The sequence below is a fragment of the Vitis riparia genome, chromosome 2 (genome assembly GCF_004353265.1).
Source record: "Vitis riparia cultivar Riparia Gloire de Montpellier isolate 1030 chromosome 2, EGFV_Vit.rip_1.0, whole genome shotgun sequence".
Taxonomy (NCBI): Eukaryota; Viridiplantae; Streptophyta; class Magnoliopsida; order Vitales; family Vitaceae; genus Vitis; species Vitis riparia.
In genome coordinates, this window is record NC_048432.1 from 11,702,775 (window position 1) to 11,724,156 (window position 21,382).

Below are 21,382 nucleotides of genomic sequence, written 5' to 3' on the forward strand. Positions count from 1 at the left end.
AAAAAGGAGAAAAAAATGTTTATTTTTTCATTAAGAAAAAATGATCATATAGACATAGTGATTACAATCCAATTCCATAAACATTTCACAATTCTCCACAAAACAAATAATATAGATTTATTTTATGTTTTTAAAAATTAGTTTTAAAATTTTACGTAATAATTTTTTTATAATACTTTTTTTTATGTATTTTTAATAGTCAATACCTATTTAGTTAAGTTTAAAATAGTTCTTTATGAGGAATTTTCTATTTTTTGGGTTTTAAAGAATATAAAATATTAAAGAATATAAAATAAAACTAGCTTGCACTCTTAAATAGAAAACAAAAAAATGTCTCCGGGTCTTAGGACTTGTTTTGTCATTATTTTCGAAAATAATTTTGAAAATAGTTTTGAAAATTGTTCATCAATTTTTATAGAGCAAAAACCTATTTACAAATTTAAAATGTTTTAAATTTATTTTTAATATTTTAAAAATAATTTTTATATATGGTGTATTATGTTTAATCATTTTATATGTATGTATAATTATTTTTTAAAATAATTTTTAAGAAATAAATAAAAATAATAAAAAATAACTTTGTTATCCGGAAATAGTTTTTGTTACCAAACATCTTTCATATACTTTTTGTTACGAAAAAAACAGTTACAAACAGGGTCTTATTTTAATATTCTTCAGCCTGCATCATGTTTTCCTCAGGCCAATTACTACGTCTCTTCGGATGAGTCTGTATCCTGTTGCTTGCTACTAACAGAGAAGAACAAATTTGTAGATCGGGCGACGGTGGATGTTCCATTGGTAAAGCTGGGCAAGAGCTTGAAGTCAGGCAATTCTCCCAAATTGCGGAGAGGGGGAATAGAGACCGAGAGACAAGCAAAGGGAAATGGCCACGGTGGGTGTGGCGCCGGGGCTATCTCGGAAGCTGAAGAAGGTGTTGGAATCTCGCACAGACTCTCCGGATCTGCTGGCCTCCCTCAACACCCTTTCTACCTTTTACACCGAAAACACCCAACACGCTCGCCGTAACCTCAGATCCACCATTGAGAAGCGCTGCCTCTCCATCAACCACGACTTCCTCCGCGCCTCCGATGCTGCTCAGCAGGCCTTGGATTGTGTCGAGGAGGAGGTTAACGCCCTCGCCGATTGCTGCGACAGGTTGATCTTTATCCCGTCACATGCTCTTGAACGTTGTTTCAGTGTAATAATTTATATTAATTGAGTTTGCGTTGTGATTTACTTGTGCATGAGCGTTGTGTGATTGTGAAATGTGGATATCAGAAAACGGTTTTGATTGTGTTTCTGGGTGAATTTTCGTTCATGGGTGGTAGTTGAATAAAAGCTTTAACTATCTCTTCTTTCTCTTTCAAGTCGTTTGAATATAGTTTGTCAATTAATTGAGTTTGCGATTGTGAGATAGTGCTAGGATGGCTTCAGGTGGTAGATTAGGATCTTATGTGCATTAGATGTGGGTGATTGTGAAGATCGAATAATGGGTTTTATCATTTTTCTGGATGAATTTTGGTTGATGGTGGAATTTGAATCAAAGTTTTAGCCAAAATGTCATTGCTCTTTAAAGTTGTTTGTGATTATGATAAATTATTAGGATTAGTGTCATATCAGTAGTGAATTTGGATTTTGGGTGATTGAGAAGATCGGATAGTGGGATTTGAAATAGATTTCAGGTAAACTTTGGTTGATGGGTGGAAGCGAAAGGAAAGTTCTAACCAAATGTCAATTTCCCTTTAAAAAATGAGAGGTCGGAGTTTGAAGTTTAGGACTGTCCAAAAGAAAGAATGTTCTATGGGAGTCACGGGGCTTTTTGATCGGCATATATGAAAAATTCTTATTCTCATTTGGAATGTGAATGTTTCCAGGCTTGGGAGAAGATGTGATTAGAAGCTTGATTCATGAGTGGAATAGGATTGTGTTACTAGTGGAGACTTTTATCTCAAATATCACAATCTACAGATTCCACTCATAAATTTGAAGTAAAAGAAACATTTTCTTAGCAAAAATAAGATAAAAGGTCAAGCTACTAAAGAAGGAAATAACAATAAATCAGGGAAAACAACCCAAACATGCGCTAAATAGTTCCACAATCAGGTACTGTTCATATACAACAAAAATAAGCCTATTCAAGGCCAATAGCAGCAGCATACCAACAAAAAAGGTGCTTCTGTACATGGATGCTTGTGTGTATGTTCATTTCTGTACGATTCTTGTGTTGACATTATTATTAATCTGGAACCTCTATCAGTCCCACCCTAATGCTTACCACTTGAACTATGGTAGGCTGATTCTTTTGTGATACCCCTACAAAATAACAAAACTATTATGTGATAACATTCCTACAGAAAGACTACGATGATGACATTATTTAGTTATTTACCACTGACATCACAATCCAATTGTATCCGTGAGGCACTTGAATGTGGGATTAGTCCATTTATATCCTCAGTGCACAAGGTTATGGGATCAAGATCTTCTTGGCTTATGAAGTTTATAGGTGGATTCAATTTGCAAATTTGAAATGTGGTTGTGATTTGTATCTTTGCCTTTTACTAAAGTGGGGGAGCTTCATTTTTTGTCAAACTGGTTAGAGCAGCTGGTTGCAGTGTTTTAAAAGTCTATTGAGGCTTACGCCTTGAGGCTTGCCTCAAGGTGAGACTATGCAAATTAACCTTGAGGCGATAGCCTCAATAGAGGGCTTATCGAGGCTTAAGCCTCACCTGATTGAGGCTTATAGCCTTGAGGTTATAGTCTTGAGGCTGTTGAGGCTTAAGCCACAAATATTTAAAAGGTTTTAATGAGTTGAGGGTCTTTATTGGCTTTTTGTATACATGGCTTAAGCCTCAATATTTTATTGGTTGTAGTAACTTGTGCTTTTATGGGGTTTTGGTATATAGTTATAAGTTTTGTCTTGCATCAAGATTAGGGTTAAACCTTTTAAATAGTAAGGGCTTAGTTGACTACCAATTAACGTTTTAAATGGAAATGAAAGGAAGAGATTGAGAAGCAATAAAAGAATTGTTGGTCATTGTAGTAATCGAGCTTATATATAATCATTATCTTATTGTTGATGGATAAAGGAAAAAAGATAACTGTAATTAATGGATAAAAAAGAAAAATGGATTGATATTAACTTTGATGGAGAGGATAATGGAACAAATGGATATAATTATGATTCATCATAGGATCCTACTAGTGGTAGTTTTTGAAGATTATTTGATAAATGCATGAGAGAGAGGGTTGGATTTTAGAAAAGACAAAAAAAACTAAATTAGAAGCTATTGAAAATCACATACAATTAATTTGATTATTATATATTTTATGGTTTCTTATTATTTAATTTTCATGTGATTTTTTTAGTGTTTTTTTTTTTTTTTTTTTTCTGATTTTTAAGGTTTTTTTCTTTTTTGCCTCGAGGCTCACGACTTTGCCTCATTTGGGTAAAACACCTCAAGACTGCCTTTAGCCTCTTAAAACACTGGTTGGTTGTGATGTTGTGTGGTCCCATGTTCATTTCAGTTTTCACTTGCTAGAATATGAAAAGAAAAGCCTTGTGAGACTCTATGTGAAACTATAAGTTTTGTGCCTTCACAGGATTGCAAAAGCATTGAACAGTTGTAATGCTACAACTGGAGATATTATCAGTACAACAGAGAGGCTTAAACAGGAACTTGAAATCACCACGCAGAGGCAGGAGATTGCTTCATGCTTCCTTCGTGATTATCAGCTCTCAAATGAAGAGGTTTATGTTTGATCCTTAGATGTTCCACCAATACTTTGTTCCCGTTGGTGCAAACTGAACTTGCTGTGTGCTTATCTTTACTTATCCCTAATGGTTCTCCCCTTTGTAGATAAGTGCACTGAGGGAGGAAGACCTGAATGAAAACTTCTTTAAGGCACTTTCTCATGTTCAAGAAATTCATGCCAACTGCAAAATACTACTCAGGACACATCACCAGGTAAACTCTCTCTCTCTCTCTCTCTCTCTCTCACTCACACACACACACACTCACTCACTCTCTTGCACAAACATATACACAGAGAGTTATGGGCTATAGCGATAAAGATAAATTCTTTTTGTTGATGTTGGTAGTATACGTGTTATACAAATGCATGTACATTTGATGGACATGTTTCCTGCACTCAAAATTGATAGTGAAGGTGGTATTTTATTACATTTTAGGTGTTAAAGATCATAAGTAAATTGCTCCTTTGCTAAAAATTTCATATCATAATGTTTTTTTTTCATTGTGTTGCCAATTTCATTGGGAACCTTATAGTCTGATCATTCTCTCAAGAAGTATGAAGAGGGTTTATGATTTATAAATGAAATGAGATAGCTAAGATTTAGAGATTAGAATAGATGGAAAATGGGAGTAAACCAATGAATAGAAGGAATTAAAGTGAATATAAGGTGGGCAGTGTTTAAAAAATCAAGGAAAGTAGCTGATTTTTCGCTGAAAAAATGGGAAATCTAGGCATGGAAAGACAGAGGGGTTAGAAGGTTTGATGGAAAATCACCGATTTTGGAGAAGGACATGCTATTGCCTTAACCTTTTATTTAATCCATTATTAGCTCAACTTTTCCCATTGCTTTCATCTAAGCTCTAACCCTAGGTTTTCATGTTTCACACTCCAAGATGGATTTTTAGCCTATCATGGGCGTGTTGTCACATACACAATCCATTCTTAAATTAAAAAGAAATTTCAATGTCCTCTTCTCTCTAGAAATTCAAGAACTCTCAAAGAGATCCTAAAAACCCTAAAAATTTTAGTTTTCATAGTAAAGACAAAAAAACTAACACGTGGCATGTTCTTGTTGGTTACTTATTCCTAAAAATTACTTAAAAATCACTAAAAATAATCACGATTTGGAATTTTCTGGGACCCACTTGGGATTCAAGAAATGCCAAAATTAATCTCAAAGGTTTGCGACTGATTTTGAATTAGGCAAGACATGTACTAAAATCTTCGACATGGAAAGTTGCAAATATTCATGACCAATGTGTGAAGTTGAAAATTTTCGATATGAAAACTATTGAATTGTTTTGCAATCGAAAGTTTTGTCATGTGGTAAGAATTTTTTACTCGACTTTCTATTCTTTCACTACTTCAATTGGTCATAATTTCTTTGTTTTAATTCCGATTCAAGAACTGTTTGAAGCGTTGGATTCTTGACTTCTCGAGCTTCAAAATCACATATGACTTATCCCAAAATGACCTCATGAAGTGCTCCAAAATGTAGTGCAAAGTTCAAGTTAGCTTCATTCAACTTTAGCTATCTTGCATCTCCTCTCAATTTTTGCTTTAACTTGTTTCCACATGGTTTCATCTTCTCCAATTATCTTCATAGGCCTTGTCACTCATGTGTCATGCTCATGACTTGCTCTTTTGGTTTTGCTTGGGCTCTCATCTTTTCCTCACTTCTCAATTCCTGTCTATGCTCACTCAATTTTCCTTTCTCTCCCATATCTAAAGGTGAAGTTTTCAAATTCGTTCTTTTTTTTTTTTTTTTTGGGAAATTAAGCTCAAAGTAGATGTTAATACCATCATTGGGGTGTTAGCATCAATTCAAGTCATACTATATATGTACCATAAGAGCATGTATTTTGGCTTTAATCACTTAGATGCTCTCTTAATGGCATTTTTGCAAAATTGTTGGGCTATTAATACAAGAAAAGCAAGAGAGGGAGGGGGTAGATGTGGGGAAATGGAGTTCATGGGGAGGGATTTCATGTGGATAGATTGTTTTGTTTTGTTTTGTTTTGTTTGTTTGAAAGGTCTTAACGCTAATTTTTTGGTATCAATTCCTAAAATGAGAGGGGCAGAGGACATAAAGGATTTTAGGCTCATATGATGGGAGAACTCTATAAGATCTTGTCAATTTTTTCTGGGGAACAAGCTTAAGAAGGGTGGGTGGTGATATCAAAATCTCTCAAAGTATGAATGGAAGAATGATTGTGGATGCTTTTTTGATAGCTAATGGCCCTATTCCAATAAGGAGTTCTTTAGTGGGCTTAAGGTGCGAATCGGGACATTGAGAAAGCTTATGACCATGTAAGCTAAAAGTTTCATGTTTCAATAATGGAGAAAGTAGAAGTCATGCAAAATGGGTGAGATGGATAAAATTGCTTTCCTTTTGTGAGATTTATAGTGTTGGTGAATGGAAAATCCGCAAGTCACTTTTAAAGTTCCAAGGATTGTGTTAGAGTGGTTTGCAGTACCCTTACCTTTCTGTTTTGGTTATGGAGGTTCTCAATGGTTTCTTTTCAAGGGTGTTGCAGAAGGGTTTTACCACATTCTAAGGTTAGGGGTAAGGGAGAGGAAAGGGTTGGAATTTTCTTATCTCCTTGTTGCGAATGATACTTTGCTCTTTTATGAGGCTAATGAGGATTAATTGAGGCATTGCAGATGGGTGTTGATATTCTTTGAGCTGATAATGAGTTTGATTCAAGGAGCTAGATGATGGAGATGGATAAATTGTCTTCTTTTGGATGTTGGGTTGGACACTTTCCTTTTACATATTTATGCCTATCTTTTGGAGAATTTTTTAAGTTTGGCGCAATTTTGGGACTAGGTTAAAGGAACACTTAAGAGGAGATTGGTTTCCTAGAAGAAACAATACTTTTTAGAAAGGGGGAAGATTGACTCTTATTAAAAACACTCTTTTGAATTTTCCAATTTACTTCATATTCTTATTAGTGCTTTAAAAGGCGATTGAAACTTATGCCTTGAAGCAAGCCTCAAGGTGAGACATTGCAAATTATGGTTGAGGCTTAATCCTTAAACTGCTTTTATTTTATTTAATTTTATAATTTTTATATTGGTCAAAAGCAAAATATATTACATAAGCATTTGGAAAAGGTGCACCAAGTACACACAAAGTAAGTGTCACATTGTTGACATTTACAACCTTGAGGATATAGTCGTGAGGCTATCAAGGCTTAATCTTAAAATATTCGAATGGTTTTTATGGGTTTGAGGTCTGAATGAACTTTTGGTCTATATTTTGTAAGAGATTTAAATCTTAATATTCAATGGTTTTAATGATTTTGTGCCTTATGAGCTTTTTGCGTTAGGTCGAATATTTTAAAAAATGACAATTGACTTCCAATTAACCCTTTGAAAGGAAGGGGAGGGGGAATTGGGAAGAAGAAATAGACGAGTTATTAGTTGTGGTAGTTGAACTCATATATGATCACTATCTTATTATTGATAAAGAAAAAAAAACTTCTACAATTGACAAATAAAGAAGAAGAATGGGTGGATATTAACACTGATAGGAGAACAATAGAGTACTGGGAAATGATTATGATTTCTTGAAGGATCCCACTAAATAATAGTAATAATAATAAGTTAAGGCTTACACCTTGTTATGCCCTAAAGATTATACTTTGTCTTATTTGGCGAAATGCCTGAAGATTGCCTTTAGCCTTTTAAAATATTGGTTTTAAGGCTTATGCCTTGTTTGACCCTAAGGCTTACACTTTATCTCATTTGGGCTAAGACCACTTTTAGCCTTTAAAAATATTGGTTTTATTTGTCATTTGTAGAAAAGTGAGTCATATTAGACAAGATTTAGAGGGATTGCTTATGGGGACATGGATTAGATGGGAAAAAGGTTTTATCTAGTGAATTGGATGAAGGTGTGCTTGATTAAAAAGGATGGAAGTTCGAGCATGCAAAAGCTTCTACTTGAAATAGAGCCTTGCTTAGCAAGTGGCTGTGGAGATTTGCAAATGAGAGAGACAATTTGTGGAGTAAGGTCATTACAGGAAGGTTTGGAGAGATGAAAGGTGATTAGGGCACACTTTGGTATAGGGTTGTGGAAGGCTAGTAGAGAGGCTTGGGATGAGGTCAACCTTCAAACGACCATTCTGGTTAGGAATAGGTGGATTGGAGAGAGCCTCTTGAAATAAGCATTTCCTTCTCTTTATAGTGTTGCCACTTCCCAATTAGCAGGATTGTTGGATGTTTGATGATTGAAAGGGTTTAGGGTCATTAGCGCATCTCTTGTGGGAGGCCTTTTCAGGAGTGGGAGTCGGGGGCAATGGATAGCTTTATAAAAAACATCTATTATGTGAATTTGATTGGGGAAAGGGAGGATAGGCTCTTATGGAGGATAAGGATGAAGGGAGGTTCCATGATGTTCTTTTATAATTCAAAGTGCTTGGAGGGTCATACTATTTTTCCTGTGAAAGAGGTGCGAGGCTTGTGTGCCCTTTAAGGCTTGTTTTTGCTTGTTAAGCAGTTTAGGAGAGATTTTAATCATACCAACTAATGAAGAGTAGATGGTCTTTACTGAATAAGTCTTTATAAAGCTGATAAATTGGCAAACCATATATTTTCTTCATTGTGATAAAGCTAATGGTTGTGGGATATATATATATATATATATATATATATTGGCTATTTTTGAGATTTTGTGGTTTCCTTTGTATATTTCCTGTGTACGTGGGTGCGACTACTTTCCTGTTTAGTCAAATGCTCTATGCTTCAATATCCTCCCAGAGAAGCAGATCTTATTTGACTTATTATATCTTCTACTTTAAAATGGGACAAAGTGGGTAAGCCCATAGAAGTAGATTTTATTTTTCTATTTTAACTATTATTGGTTTCCTGTACAAAGTGAAATTATTATTTTATTTCCACTCTCTAAACGTGGTGTATTCAGAAAGCTTGTCTCTTCAAAGGGCAATGAAAGTCTTTCTTCAACAGTAATGGCAATCCTAACGGCAAAACTCCTAAGATCTTTAAAATAATAATAATGATAAAATAAATCCATTTTACGTGTTTCTGGTGCTGAATTGGAAGCAAGAAAAGTATATCTGATGTGGATCCCATACCAACGGTAATGTTGTCTTTTGTCGACATGGGTCCAGGGTATCTAGGGCATTACTAGAAGCAACAGAATGTGTTGAGGTCATCTTAGAAACATTCCAAAAGCTCATCTGTATCCTCTGGAAACCAACAACAGGATCCTTTTACTTGTTTTCGATCCTGTATTGGGAGCAAGAGAGTAATACCAGCACCCATATCGTCTCGTGTCAACATGGGTCCAGGTTTAACAGCACATTATTAGGGTCAACATGGTCTGTTAAGGCCACTTTAAAAAACATTCCAAGAGCCTTTTATATCCTTTGGAAGCCAACAACAGGATAAAGAAGATACTTTATGGAAATAGAAAAAGCCAACTGTATATATCATCTTCATGAATCTGGTGCCGGGATATCGACCATATTTTTTGGATTTCAGCCACCAGTGGCAGCAAGAAGTGTCCTTTGTGCTTGCCTGTTTGGCACTGTTTGTATACATGATGTGTACTTTGCTACAGTCTTTTCGGGGACTTCTAATACATTTTCTTGTTTTCCTTTCAAAAAGGAATAAAAAAAAAAAAAGAAGTGGTGGTATCAGGGGCACTGAGATGGAATCCTAAATTTGCAGTTGTTCAGGTGGTGGTGGACTTATCTTATTGATTGGACTTGTTTGCCTGTGGAGACTGCAGCAACAAGTGCAGCAATTCCCTTTCTGGATGGTTTGGAAACTCCACCTAGGTTAGATACCCATTTGAAAAAGAACGTGGTTCCAATAGAAATTGACAATCATCTCTATGTTTGGGATCATCATCTCACCACCATTGTCACTGGTAAAACAACCATTGCCGAATTTTCCGACTGCTAAAATAATCTCTAGAGTCTCCATCACTGCTTCAATTACCCATCAAAGTTGCTGGAGATGTTAACTGTGTCAAAAGGAAATCAACAATCGAATATGAGAGGTGACAGGAAAATTTCAAGGAGGAGAGGGAGAACGAAAGAGAGATTACAAGGGAAAAGAAAGATGATGACAGAAATAGAGATCAAGGAGTGCAATGGATCGCCAAATTAGAAGGTTCTGGTGAATGCAATATAGTGGATCATGGATTAAAGTGGTGGTGGATTTGTTTCTGTTTCTCTACAACTCTGTCTCTATCCATCTATCTCATGTCCTTCGCAACTCTCTACCTATCTCTATCTCTCCATTTTGAACTTTATCTCTTTCTCCATCTCTCCATTTTGAACTCTTTTTTGTTTAGGGTTCCTTGTATGCCATTCTCTCCTCCCAATATAGTTTTATTAACATATACTAAAACTCATGTCCTTCATAATTTTTAGCTTTTTGTCATCCTCAACATAAGTGGACTTGCCCTGAACAATATTCTTGTAGTATGTTCATCTGTAAATAATAGCGTTACTGCAAGAATAAAAGTTTCAGGTCCCATAATCCACTTGAGGTTAGGGCTTGTTTTTGTTAGATAGATTTGAGGTATGGTGCTCGTTTTCTTACATATGGGCTAGCTTAGCTCCCTAGGTGTGAAATATATCCTTCAATTTCTTCATGGCACTCCTGAGGTTTTAAGTCAGGCTCTTGTCTTCTAGTTGGCTATTTATCCATTATCTTGTGCTTAAATTGTTTATTTTTCCTTTTTCTCTGTTTCTTTTAGCAACCTCTTTATTTATCCATCTTATTTTCTTATGATGGTTACCATTAAATTTAGGACTCTTTTGCAGCGTGCAGGTTTGGAGTTGATGGACATGATGGCTGTGTACCAGGAAGGAGCCTATGAGCGCTTGTGCAGGTGAAACTTCTTGTTCTTGTTCATCTTCTTTATAGAATTGCATCATAATTGAACTTTTTGCAGAATTTAAAATTTTTACTTATTTTTCATGAGGATCTAAATTTTATGCCATGGTGCATTCTTAAGTGTCTGGTTACTGACCGGAACTGCAAGATCAAATGAAATTTGATATCCTGCACTGCAGAATTTAAAACTTCTACTTGCTCCATCAGATTTTTTTTATAAACTTCTACTTGTTTTTCATGAGGATCTAAATTTCCTTACTATTGTGCATTCTTAAATGTTCCTGTTTACCAACCTGAACAGCAAGATGAAATGAAATTAATAGCTTGCTTTCATTAGGATCTAAATTTTCATACCATAATAACTTTAGGAATTAAATAATCTAACATCTAAAGTTACCATAATAAAGCATGATGGGGGAAAGCTCATCATGCTTTCCCCCATCATGTGGCAGTAAGATTTCAGAGCTGCAAAAGATGCTGCTGAGGGAGTAAGAAAGATCCTCTTTATCTGTGGACTTGTAGACAAGGCAAAGAGCATGATGGGGGAAAGCTCATGCTTCTTCCTCATCGACTCCAAATCCTTTGAGTTGTGGGTTGATTGGACAAAGGGTAGGGGTGAGGTGCAGATAGTGGAGAAAGGCAAAGGTTTCCGAAGGTGGATCAAAGCGAGTAGAGGGGTAGTGGTTTGGATTCTGAAGTCGCTGGAAGTTTGCTGTAAATGGAGAGGGAAGAAGCTGTTCAAGGGAGACGTGAATGATCAAGGTAGGAGGTTCAGGATAGAAATGTGTCAAAATGAAGCTGGACGTTACCTTTTGATTTCTATCCTTTGAGAGGATGATAGGAGATATTTCATTATTATCCCAGAGGATTTTGACCTTTTGGGTTGGGACTTCATGAGACGAAAGTTAAAGGAGTTAGCTAAAATTGGAGATGACTCTAAGATTGGAGCAGAGGTCTCTTATACCTATGGTGGAGGGCATGGACCTTCTCTTGTTAAAACCGGCTTAAGCTTTGTAGATGGAACCAAAAGCAAGGCAAAAAGGAGGAGTGAGGAAGTTTGGGTTGAAGTTGGGAATGAGGCTTATACTTCGAAGTTGAAAGATCTCAGCCGTTATTTGGTGGGTAGATGGGATATTGAGGAAGAGGCAGCTCCTGACTTAAGGGTGGTGGAGATTTGGGCAAACACCCATTGGAGTTTCTGTGGTCAAGTGAGCGTAGCTGCTTTAAAAGATTCTTTGTTTCTGTTTGAATTTTCTAATGCTGGTGTTGCTTAAAAAGTGTTGGAGGAGGGGAGTCGCTTTCTCAATGGCGTCCGATTATCCTTAGACTAGTGGGCTCCAACTGTGGGGTGTTCTAGGATGGAGTTCCAGAGGGATGTATCCTGGGTGAGAATCCCAGGGTTGCCTTTACAGTTTTGGAGTATGGAGTTTTTTAAAATGGTGGGGGATGTTTGTGGGGGTTTTGTAATTGTGGATGAGGAGACCAAAGAGCCCCGTTATAGGAAGGGGGCTAGAATCCTAGTTAAAAAGAATGGAAAGGAGGTGCCTGGAAGGTTAGGGGTGATAGCTGGGTTTGCTTCGTTCTCTATACTGTTGTGGTAGGAGGATTCGGTGTGGTTCTCGGCCCTTCAGGTGGTGACTGATCTAAAGCCTCAAAGGGGAGTTGAACCAGTGAGCAAGGTTCCATTCGAGCAGGAAGAAGGGGGGTGCGATTCACGTACTGTGGTGCGTGTGGAAAGGGAGCTCTATGGAAAAGGAACTCTTGCTGCAGGTGTAGGTGTTAGGGTCAATGGATTGGAGTCTCGGATTCTCGAGGAAAAAGCTAGGCAAATAGACTGTGAAGAGGAAGCCGGTTTGGTGAAAGAGACTTCTGACGTGACAAAAAGTGGGGTGTCTGAATTGGTAAGGTTAGATGGAAAGAAGTTTTTTGGCGGTGGAAGGGGTCCTGAGGGTGGACAGGGTGGTCAAATTTCCAAGTGGGCCGAGCAGGTGTCTAGGGACTCGTTGGGAGGGCCTTCTAGCACTCGAAAGCCCAGTCTCCATCGAGCCAAGTTTTCATTTAAGAAAGTGGGGTTGGGTTTCTCTAATAAGGTGGGGCGTTGGGCTGTTTCTATTAGGCCCAATAGAAAAAAAGGGCTTAAAAAGGGGTTGGCCCAAGCTTCTCTCCTAGGGTTCTCTTTTTCTGAGTCAGGGGAGTTCAAGTTGGAGCTCCCAAAGCCAGTTTCTACTGGGGAGATTTCAGAGCAGGAGGCGTCCCCGTTGGACCAAGGCCTTAGCCTTTTGCCTTTGAAGAGTTATATTTCAGGTATGTTCCCCATCGCGTGTTCTCCTACTCTTGGGGGGGTGTCCGGGGAATCTTTTGGCCTTTCTTCTACTTCTCTTTCGGGGATGGGGGATTCTGTGGGGTACTCGTGGACAAGGGAGTTTGAGGGGACGTTTGAAGACCCTTTGGAGCCTGAGTTGCTGCTTTGTATGGTTCTCAAGGATGGACGATCCTTCACCTTGTCAGGTAATGATGGGGCCAGCCACCCAGAGGGTGGGGATGAGGCGGTAACCCTTAGGTCTCGAGATAATGAGGTTCCCATCTTGCTTGATTTCCCCGGTTCTTCAAAGGAGGAGACGCCACATCTTCATATCACTGGAGCAGGAGAAGCGGAAAATGACAAATCCCCTTGGGTGAATAAGAACTTCTTTGGTTCTATAAGTCTGTGGGGGTTTTGATTGAAGGTTTCGAAGAGGATATTTTGAGAATCCTCAAGGAGATTGAGAATAGGAGATGTTTTATCAAGAAACCTAATGAGAGCAAAAGGGGAATGTTGTCGGGTTCAAGGAAGGATAGAGAGTTGAAGAAGCTCATTAGTATTATTAATTATGATGGATTGGCTGGAAGAGAGGCAGAGGAAGGGGAGTTGGGAAGACAAATTGTTGTGGTCCCCTATGAAGCTTATAGATTATTGTCCTGGAATGTTAGAGGCATGCATGACCCAGATAAAATGATGGTCATTAAGTTTATGGTGAGAAAACATAAGCCAGATTTGGTTTGTTGTCAGGAGACAAAAGTGAAGGAAATGTCTGATAGGATTATTAGAAGTTTGGGGATTGGTAGGAATTTGGGTTGGGTGTCTTTAGATGCAAGGGGTTCGGCAGGTGGGGTGCTAGTAATGTGGGATAAGAGAGTTTTGGAAGGGTTGGAGGTCGAAGTGGGTTCTTTTTCTATTTCTTGCCGCTTTAGAAATTGCGAGGAGGGTTTTGTTTGGGTTATATAGCCCGATCAAAGGAAGGGAGAGGAGGGAGTTGTGGGAGGAGCTAGCCATAGTTAAGGGGCTTTGGAATGATCCTTGGTGTATAGCAGAGGGCTTCAACGTGGTGCGGTTTCCAATTGAAACGAGCAATGGCAGGCAGATCCACTTGGTAAGATGGACGGTTATTTGCAAGGATTAGAGGCATGGAGGGTTGGTGTTAAGGCATTTGAAGGATTTCAATCATGCTTTGCTCGAAAAATGGCTTTGGAGATTTCCTCTAGAGAGGGAGAGTTTTTGGAGGAAAGTCATTATTGGTAAATTTGGAAAGGAGGAAGGGGGTTGGACCACTAGAGAGGTGAGGGAGTCTTACGGGACAGGCCTTTGGAAAGACATTAGAAAGGGTTGGGAGGAGTTCTTTCTTAGAACTAGTAATCATATTGAAAATGGTAGACGCACAAGATTTTGGTGGGACATTTGGTTTGAAGATTCTAAGCTGAAGGATCTTTTTCCTTTGCTGTTCAGAATTGCAACCCATAATTCTGTTGTAGTGGCTGATCTTTGGGGGAGATAAGGAGGTGGTGGTGGGGGTTGGGAGGTGCACTTTAGAAGATCCTTCCAAGATTGGGAATTGGAGGAGGTGACTCGTTTTTTAGATCACATTTCTGCAGTAAAGGTTCAAGAAGGGGAGGATTCTTTAGTTTGGAAGATTGAGAGGAGGGGAAAGTTTAATGTTAAATCTTATTATAGGTCTTTAAAAAATGAGAATAGCCCCTTATTTCCAGCCAAAGAGGTTTGGGGTTCGTATGCCCTTTTTAGAACTTGTTTTTTGCTTGGGAAGCAGTTTGGGGTAAATTTTTTACTGTAGATATGTTAATAAGGAGGGGTTGGTCTATGGTTAATAGGTGCAGTCTTTGTAAAGAGAATGAGGAATCGGCTGACCACATCCTAATTCATTGTGGTAAGACAAGGGAGCTTTGGACTTTGTTGCTTTCTTCTTTTGGGGTGGTGTGGGTGTTCTCGGCTTCAGTGAGAAATCTGCTTCTAGAATGGAAAATTAAGGGCCTAGGGAAGAAAAGGAGAGTAGTTTGGAGATTGGCGCTCATTTGTCTTTTTTGGTGCATTTGGGGAGAACGAAACCAAAGAACGTTCCAAGAGGAAGAGACGTCAGATACTTGCTTGAGGAACCTCTTTTTTCGGTCTCTTCTTGAGTGGTCTCAATAGTTTCTGGACTTGGACTATCTGTCTTTTCTAAATTTTTTTGGTGATTGGCTTGTTGGTTAGCTTTTTCCTCTCTAGGTTTTTTCTTTCTCTTGTTGCTTTGTTTTTGGCTTTCTTTGTATACTGCCTGTGTACATAAGGAGCACTCCCTGTTTGGCGTGTTTTATTTTTTATTTTCTCTTTGTCTATAAAAAAATGTTTGAAAGTTAATTTTGATTATTAATTTTTTAATCATAAGTAATGATTTGCATTATATCTTTAATTAAATTGATTTTCTAATGGAATGACTTTTTTAATACAAAATTTAAAATCTCATTTTATTTATCATTGATAATTACTTTTGCATTGGAAATTAAGTAATTAGTGGATATGAAGATTTGATTTTATTATTTTAAATATAGCTAAACTTTTGTGAATTATTTTTTTCACCATATTTAATGAAATAATTTAAATTAGATTTAGGAGTTTTCTATATATATTCATTAATAAAAAAAGAGTAATTTCAAACAAATAGTTTCCTTTAAATAATTTATAAATAATTTAAATGAATTAATATAATATATAAAATGACATGATATACCAATAATTTAGTTAAGAATATGATATCAATTAATAAATAATATTTATAAATAGACATATTAAATATATTATCCAATAATATTTTATTATATTAATAGATAAATTGAAATTTATTATGTTAATTTTAAAGTGGTTTAATATCATCATTTTAATTATTAGGTTGTGTTCGGAAAAACGTATTTAAGTTTTCATTTTCTATTATCACTTTTGTTTTCATTTTCTGTTTTTTCTGTTCTTGAAAATGCATTCGATTAAGAAAAGTGAAAAATGTTTCTAAAAAAATTAATTTTGTTAAATCTTGTTTGGTTTTAAGCTTTCATTAATGTACAAAATTGTGAAGAAAATATAAGTAAGATTTTATATAATTTATATGTCATAAGATTTTATATAATTTATATGCCATGTTATGAGATCTATTCTTATAATGGATAATATTGATTTCTTTTATAATTTGATATCATGTAATAATAATAATAATAATAATAATTGTGAAGAAAATATAAGTAAGATTTCATATAATTTATATGTCATGTTATGAGATCTATTCTTATAATGGATAATATTGATTTCTTTTATAATTTGATATCATGTAATAATAATAAAAAAAATAAAAAAAACCCAATTTATAATAATAATAATAATAAAAATAAAAATAAACCCAATTTATATTGAGTATATAAATAGAGATGGTAATTCTCATAGTAGAAGTTTAGTTGGAAGAGTTGTCCAAATCTCACATTATTTGCAACTCTACCGTGTAGCAGTGCTACTCACATTTAATTTCTAATCTCATTTATGACTTGTCAAACTGATCAAGTTGGTATTGAGTTGAAAAATATTGTACCGCGTCTTTAACTTGTGAGGATCATTCTAGATATGACTTGGCTGACTTTTATCAGAGCCGGTTCTCTGAATGTTCCCAACCAATCTGCTGTAGTGTTGATTTATTTTATTGTTTTTTATTTTTGTTTCTTCAGTCTTTTCGTTATTATTTCTCTTTGTTTTACTTTATTGATTGTATAAGACCTTGCCAAATTTTTTATATTATGTCTAGCCTTTTTGCACCCTTCGTGTACTCTTGGTCTACAATGGGTATGCCCAAGGATGAAAATATCGATGGTTATATTTTATGGATATATAGAGATATATTGGAAAATATCGATGAAAATTTTGAAAAAAAATATCGATAGATGGAAATTGATCAAAATTCATAGAAATGTTTGAGAAAACTAAAAAAAAAACAAAAAACAAAACAATTATACACATATTGACGTGTTTTTATTGAAAACATCATATAGGACATAAGTTATGATGTTTGATAATAATATGCAGAATGTAAAAATATGTTTTATACCGATGTATGTAATTTATATTTATATAATAAAATAAAAGAAATAGGAATATATTTATGATTTTTAAATTTCAAATTTTATTTATATTTAATTAATATATAAAAACTAAAAAACATCATGATAATTTTTATATTTTCAATTATAAAATGGAATTTGGAAACAAAATAATTGAAATCAATTGACTATTTCGGCATTATGAATGGATTTTTTTTCCGAAATTTCAGTGCCTTGAAATTTCACCACCATATATCGTATCCACCACACATGAAATTTTGATTGTATATCTCTGAAATTTCCTGATTTTTTGTCCTTAGTTGTGCCGTCCCTCTTTTGATTGGTGGTAGTCAATATATTGTATTCATTGTTTTCCTATCAAATAAATAAATAACAAGAGTGGAGAGAAGCCATTGAGGTATCATTGATAATATTTCTTTATGTTAGATTGGTGTGCTTGTTTTATTCTGGCCCCACTGACAGGAATCCATGGAATGTCTGTGATGTACTGTTTTTAGGTTTGTTTGTTTCATGGTGCATGTAAGAATTAGATTGTATATGGTTTCTATTTCTTGTTTTAGGTGGGTTCAGGCAGAGTGTAGAAGATTGGGTGACTCTGATAATCCTGAGGTTAGTGAGCTTTTGAAAACAGCGGTTCGATGCCTCAAGGAACGCCCTGTCCTTTTCAACTATTGTGCAGAAGAGGTGAGTCTGGATCAAGCTTAATAATGTTTAATAACTTGGAACAGTGGATGGTGTTAATACACTGCTTTCTTAATCACACAGGTGGCAAATATGAGACATAATGCATTATTTAGAAGATTTATAAGTGCTCTTACGCGTGGAGGACCTGGTGAACTACCAAGACCTATTGAGGTGCATGCTCATGATCCCTTGAGATATGTAGGGGACATGCTGGGGTGGCTACATCAGGTGTGCTTCAACTCCTCTTCATTGGTTTCCATTTTCATTTATCTGAGATGGATGGGAGTTATCATCATTGTTGATATCTGTTGTCGTATATCATTTTCTCTGTTTCCCTCTCTACAGGCCTTGGCATCCGAAAGAGAACTTGTTCTTGCGTTACTTGATCCAGATGCAGCAGTAGATACTGAACCAACTGCTCAGAGATTATCCAAGATATCTGAGAGTGATGGTGGGAAGATGGAATCTGATTTGAAATTTGTTCTGGATAGGATTTTTGAAGGTGTTTGCCGGCCGTTTAAAGTGAGAGTAGAACAAGTTTTGCAGTCTCAACCTAATCTTATAATCACATACAAACTTAGTAATACCCTGGAGTTCTACTGTTATACTGTGAGTTGAGCTCTATCCATTGCTCTTGTTGATCTATGAATCTGTTATGCTCTTCATTTTGTTTTAACTGTTTGTTCTCTCATAGATATCAGATTTGCTTGGGAGAGAAACCTCTCTCTGTAATACGCTATGGTTACTCAAGGATGCTGCTCAGAAAACCTTTTTTGACATTCTGAAATCTCGAGGAGAAAAACTTTTGCGGTATCCTCCCCTTGTTGCAGTAGATCTTTCCCCACCAGCAGCACTAAGGGAAGGAGTTTCTGTGTTACTTGAAATAATCGAGACCCATGACAGCATGATGATTCCTGCTTCTGAAAAGAAGCCAGCCTTTGACCCAGTGATATCCGCGTTGCTAGATCCTATTATTCAGGTCTGTTTGTGGTTGAATCTAATTTGTCCTTGATGGATCTCGTGCCAGTTTGCTGATTCTGAAACAAAAGGACAAAATCAATCATCATACTAAATATTTTAGCAAAATTATATATAGAAGGAATACATTCTATGTAAAGTGCTTGTTACTAAGGATAGTGTTATCCTGCAAACAGATACTGCCAAAAGAATTAGGACAACTATCCATTAAGAGGTTCTCAGGTTGGCATATTGAACTTTGCAACTCAATTATGTTTTCACCCCAATCTGAGTACTGTTTTTGCACTGCATCAAAAAACCTCCAGAGTTTTTGTGTCTGGCTTCTATATATAATTTTGTTTGGGAATTTAGTGTGACTGAAAAACTCAGTTGTTCAAAAACCAGATTAAGGTTTAGACAGTTTGTCCACACCCCAATAATGCATATCAGTTTATAATTCTTGATGTTCTTTGGAATCACCCTACATCTGTAATATAGTTCATTGCTTTCAATACTTGCAGATGTGTGAGCAGGCAGCAGAAGCACATAAGTCTAAGGGAGTTACCCACTCATCAAGAAGAAGTAGAGCAAGTACTGAGTCAGGCCAAATGAGTAAATCATCTTTCGATGCAATTTTATCAAACAGCGGTTCCACCCTATTCTCTCAGGTTACTTTCTTTCCTGTCTTCTCTACAGGTTTCCACATTTTATTCCAAATTGTTTGTTGTTTGCAGTTCTCACAGGCATATATGTCTGAATGTGTATAATAGCAATTATTGATGTTGGAGATTGGCTTAGAAACAGCCTAATGGTTTATGGAGTGCACTGTGCCAGTGCAGCAGGCCACCCTCTAGAACTTTCTGAGATCAGCTTCTGAAAATAATAGTAATTCAATGTCCTATAAAAAAAAAAAAAAATAGTAATTCAATGTGATTGGAGAAACCAGAAATGCCAATTTTCTTCACATTAGGGGGAAAATATTCCTCAACTATAGCCAATTTTTGTTTTAAGTTGAAGTAACCCAATCCATCGCATGTAAATCAAATTCCCAATTTGACCATGTACTCTGAATGAATTCCAAAGGAGTTGCATGGTGCATTTCCTTTTTTAACAATCAAGTATTTTTGAATGTTATTACAAAATCATTCGGTGTTCTCCCAAGTGAATTCTGTTTGTTCAATTTCCCTTTTTTAGATTATTCCTTGTGGAAATGAATTTCTGAATCCCCAACTTATTGCTATTTGAAGACCTTGCATACATAGTCATCCTCCATCCCAAGATAATGTGATAGAATTTATGGCTATAGATTTGATAAGAATTATGGGTTCAATCTCTAGTGAAGTTTTGTTCGATTGCTTCAGCCTCCTAGTTTCTAATGTTATTGATTCATGCAGGATAGTGAAACACCCTCGAAAATCTTCCTCATCAATTGCTTGTGTGCCATCCAGCAACCCTTGTTAGGACATGAGATTGCATCTGAATATGTGAAGAAACTTGGAGCAATGATAGATAATCACATGAACATTCTTGTCGAAAAACAAGTGGACGCCATTCTAAGAAGATGCGGCTTATCAAACAAGATGCCTCACTTCCGCAATTCATTTAACAAAGCAGTTGTGGAGGCACCATTGGCAGAGATGGAGGACACTTCACCTGCCTCTCTTTCAGAGTGTTTGAAAGCTTTCTTTGGGCTTATTTTGGGAAGTGAAAGTTCCCTGCCAGAATTCGAGCAGATGCAGGTTCCAAAGCTGCGAGCTGATGCTTGTTTACAGGTTGCTAAATTACTGGCTGAAGCTTATCAACTTATTTACAGTGCAATCATGGATCCCAAGAATGGCTACCCAGACCCCAAGTCACTGGCAAGGCATCCTCCACACCAGATTCAAACCATTTTAGGAATTTGAAGTTGAATTGTTACTTGTATTTTCACTAAGGAACAGTTCCAAATTTGTTAGTCTTTTAACAACTTATTACCCTCTTCTGATATTCTTCCAAAAACTACTATTGTGTTGGACCTTTTTTCCTTCATATGATGGAATGGATTTTGCATTGTAATAATTTCTTTTGTGGTTGATTCTGGTACAGGTTATAATGCTACATATTGTTACATACCACTTCATCCCAAATCTCTCTTTTTTGATGTGAAATCTAATCAACCATTTGGATTATATGTGATACTTTAGCCCCGTTGTTTAGGGTGACCATTAGAAAGTGTGGTCTCAGTAAATAACATATGGACCTGGGATTGAATCTCATCATTGATGATATCTTAAATTTATTCGGTATTAGTTGTTATGTGATGATTATATAAAATAGTTTTTTTTTAATGTCAAATGTGTTTTTTTTTTTTTAAATAATATAAAACTATTTTCAAATATAGTTCTCAAACAAAACCTTGATGTCATAACAAAATCAATTATTATCTTTGTGTGTTTTTTTTTAATCATTTTTTTTTTTTTTTCATAAAAGCATTTCTCACATGTCCAATCATTCTCAAATAGGCCCGGTTTGAAGTTTTGAATCTATTAAATTTAGGCAATTAAAAAACTTTATTGACTAATTTGAAAATGATTTAGTAATTAATTTTAATTAAGATTAATATAAATTAATCTTTACATTTTTGTGCTTGATGTTAATTATGATTTTTTTTTAGGCCTCAAATTATATTTATAATAATAATAATAATAATATGTAGAATTTTTAA

General features: G+C 35.9%; 1 protein-coding gene across 1 annotated transcript; it reads left to right on the forward strand.

The window, feature by feature from the left end:
- Positions 1-645: 645 nt before the first annotated feature.
- Positions 646-20,797, forward strand: LOC117933715 (conserved oligomeric Golgi complex subunit 6). Its single transcript, XM_034855220.1, has 10 exons — positions 646-1,155; positions 3,604-3,751; positions 3,861-3,968; positions 10,560-10,627; positions 17,598-17,721; positions 17,803-17,949; positions 18,067-18,330; positions 18,416-18,700; positions 19,200-19,346; positions 20,073-20,797. The coding sequence occupies exons 1-10, from the start codon at positions 884-886 to the stop codon at positions 20,580-20,582; spliced, it is 2,073 nt and encodes a 690-aa protein (XP_034711111.1). The 5' UTR covers positions 646-883; the 3' UTR covers positions 20,583-20,797.
- The last annotated feature ends 585 nt before the right edge of the window (positions 20,798-21,382 follow it).

Bases quoted from the DNA above. Each gene is read 5' to 3' on its own strand.
- LOC117933715 (XM_034855220.1), top strand. From the start codon at position 884: ATGGCCACGGTGGGTGTGGCGCCGGGGCTATCTCGGAAGCTGAAGAAG. The intron at 17,722-17,802 runs GTGAGTCTGGAT...TTAATCACACAG, and splicing joins TCAACTATTGTGCAGAAGAG to GTGGCAAATATGAGACATAA. The intron at 18,331-18,415 runs GTGAGTTGAGCT...GTTCTCTCATAG, and splicing joins TGGAGTTCTACTGTTATACT to ATATCAGATTTGCTTGGGAG.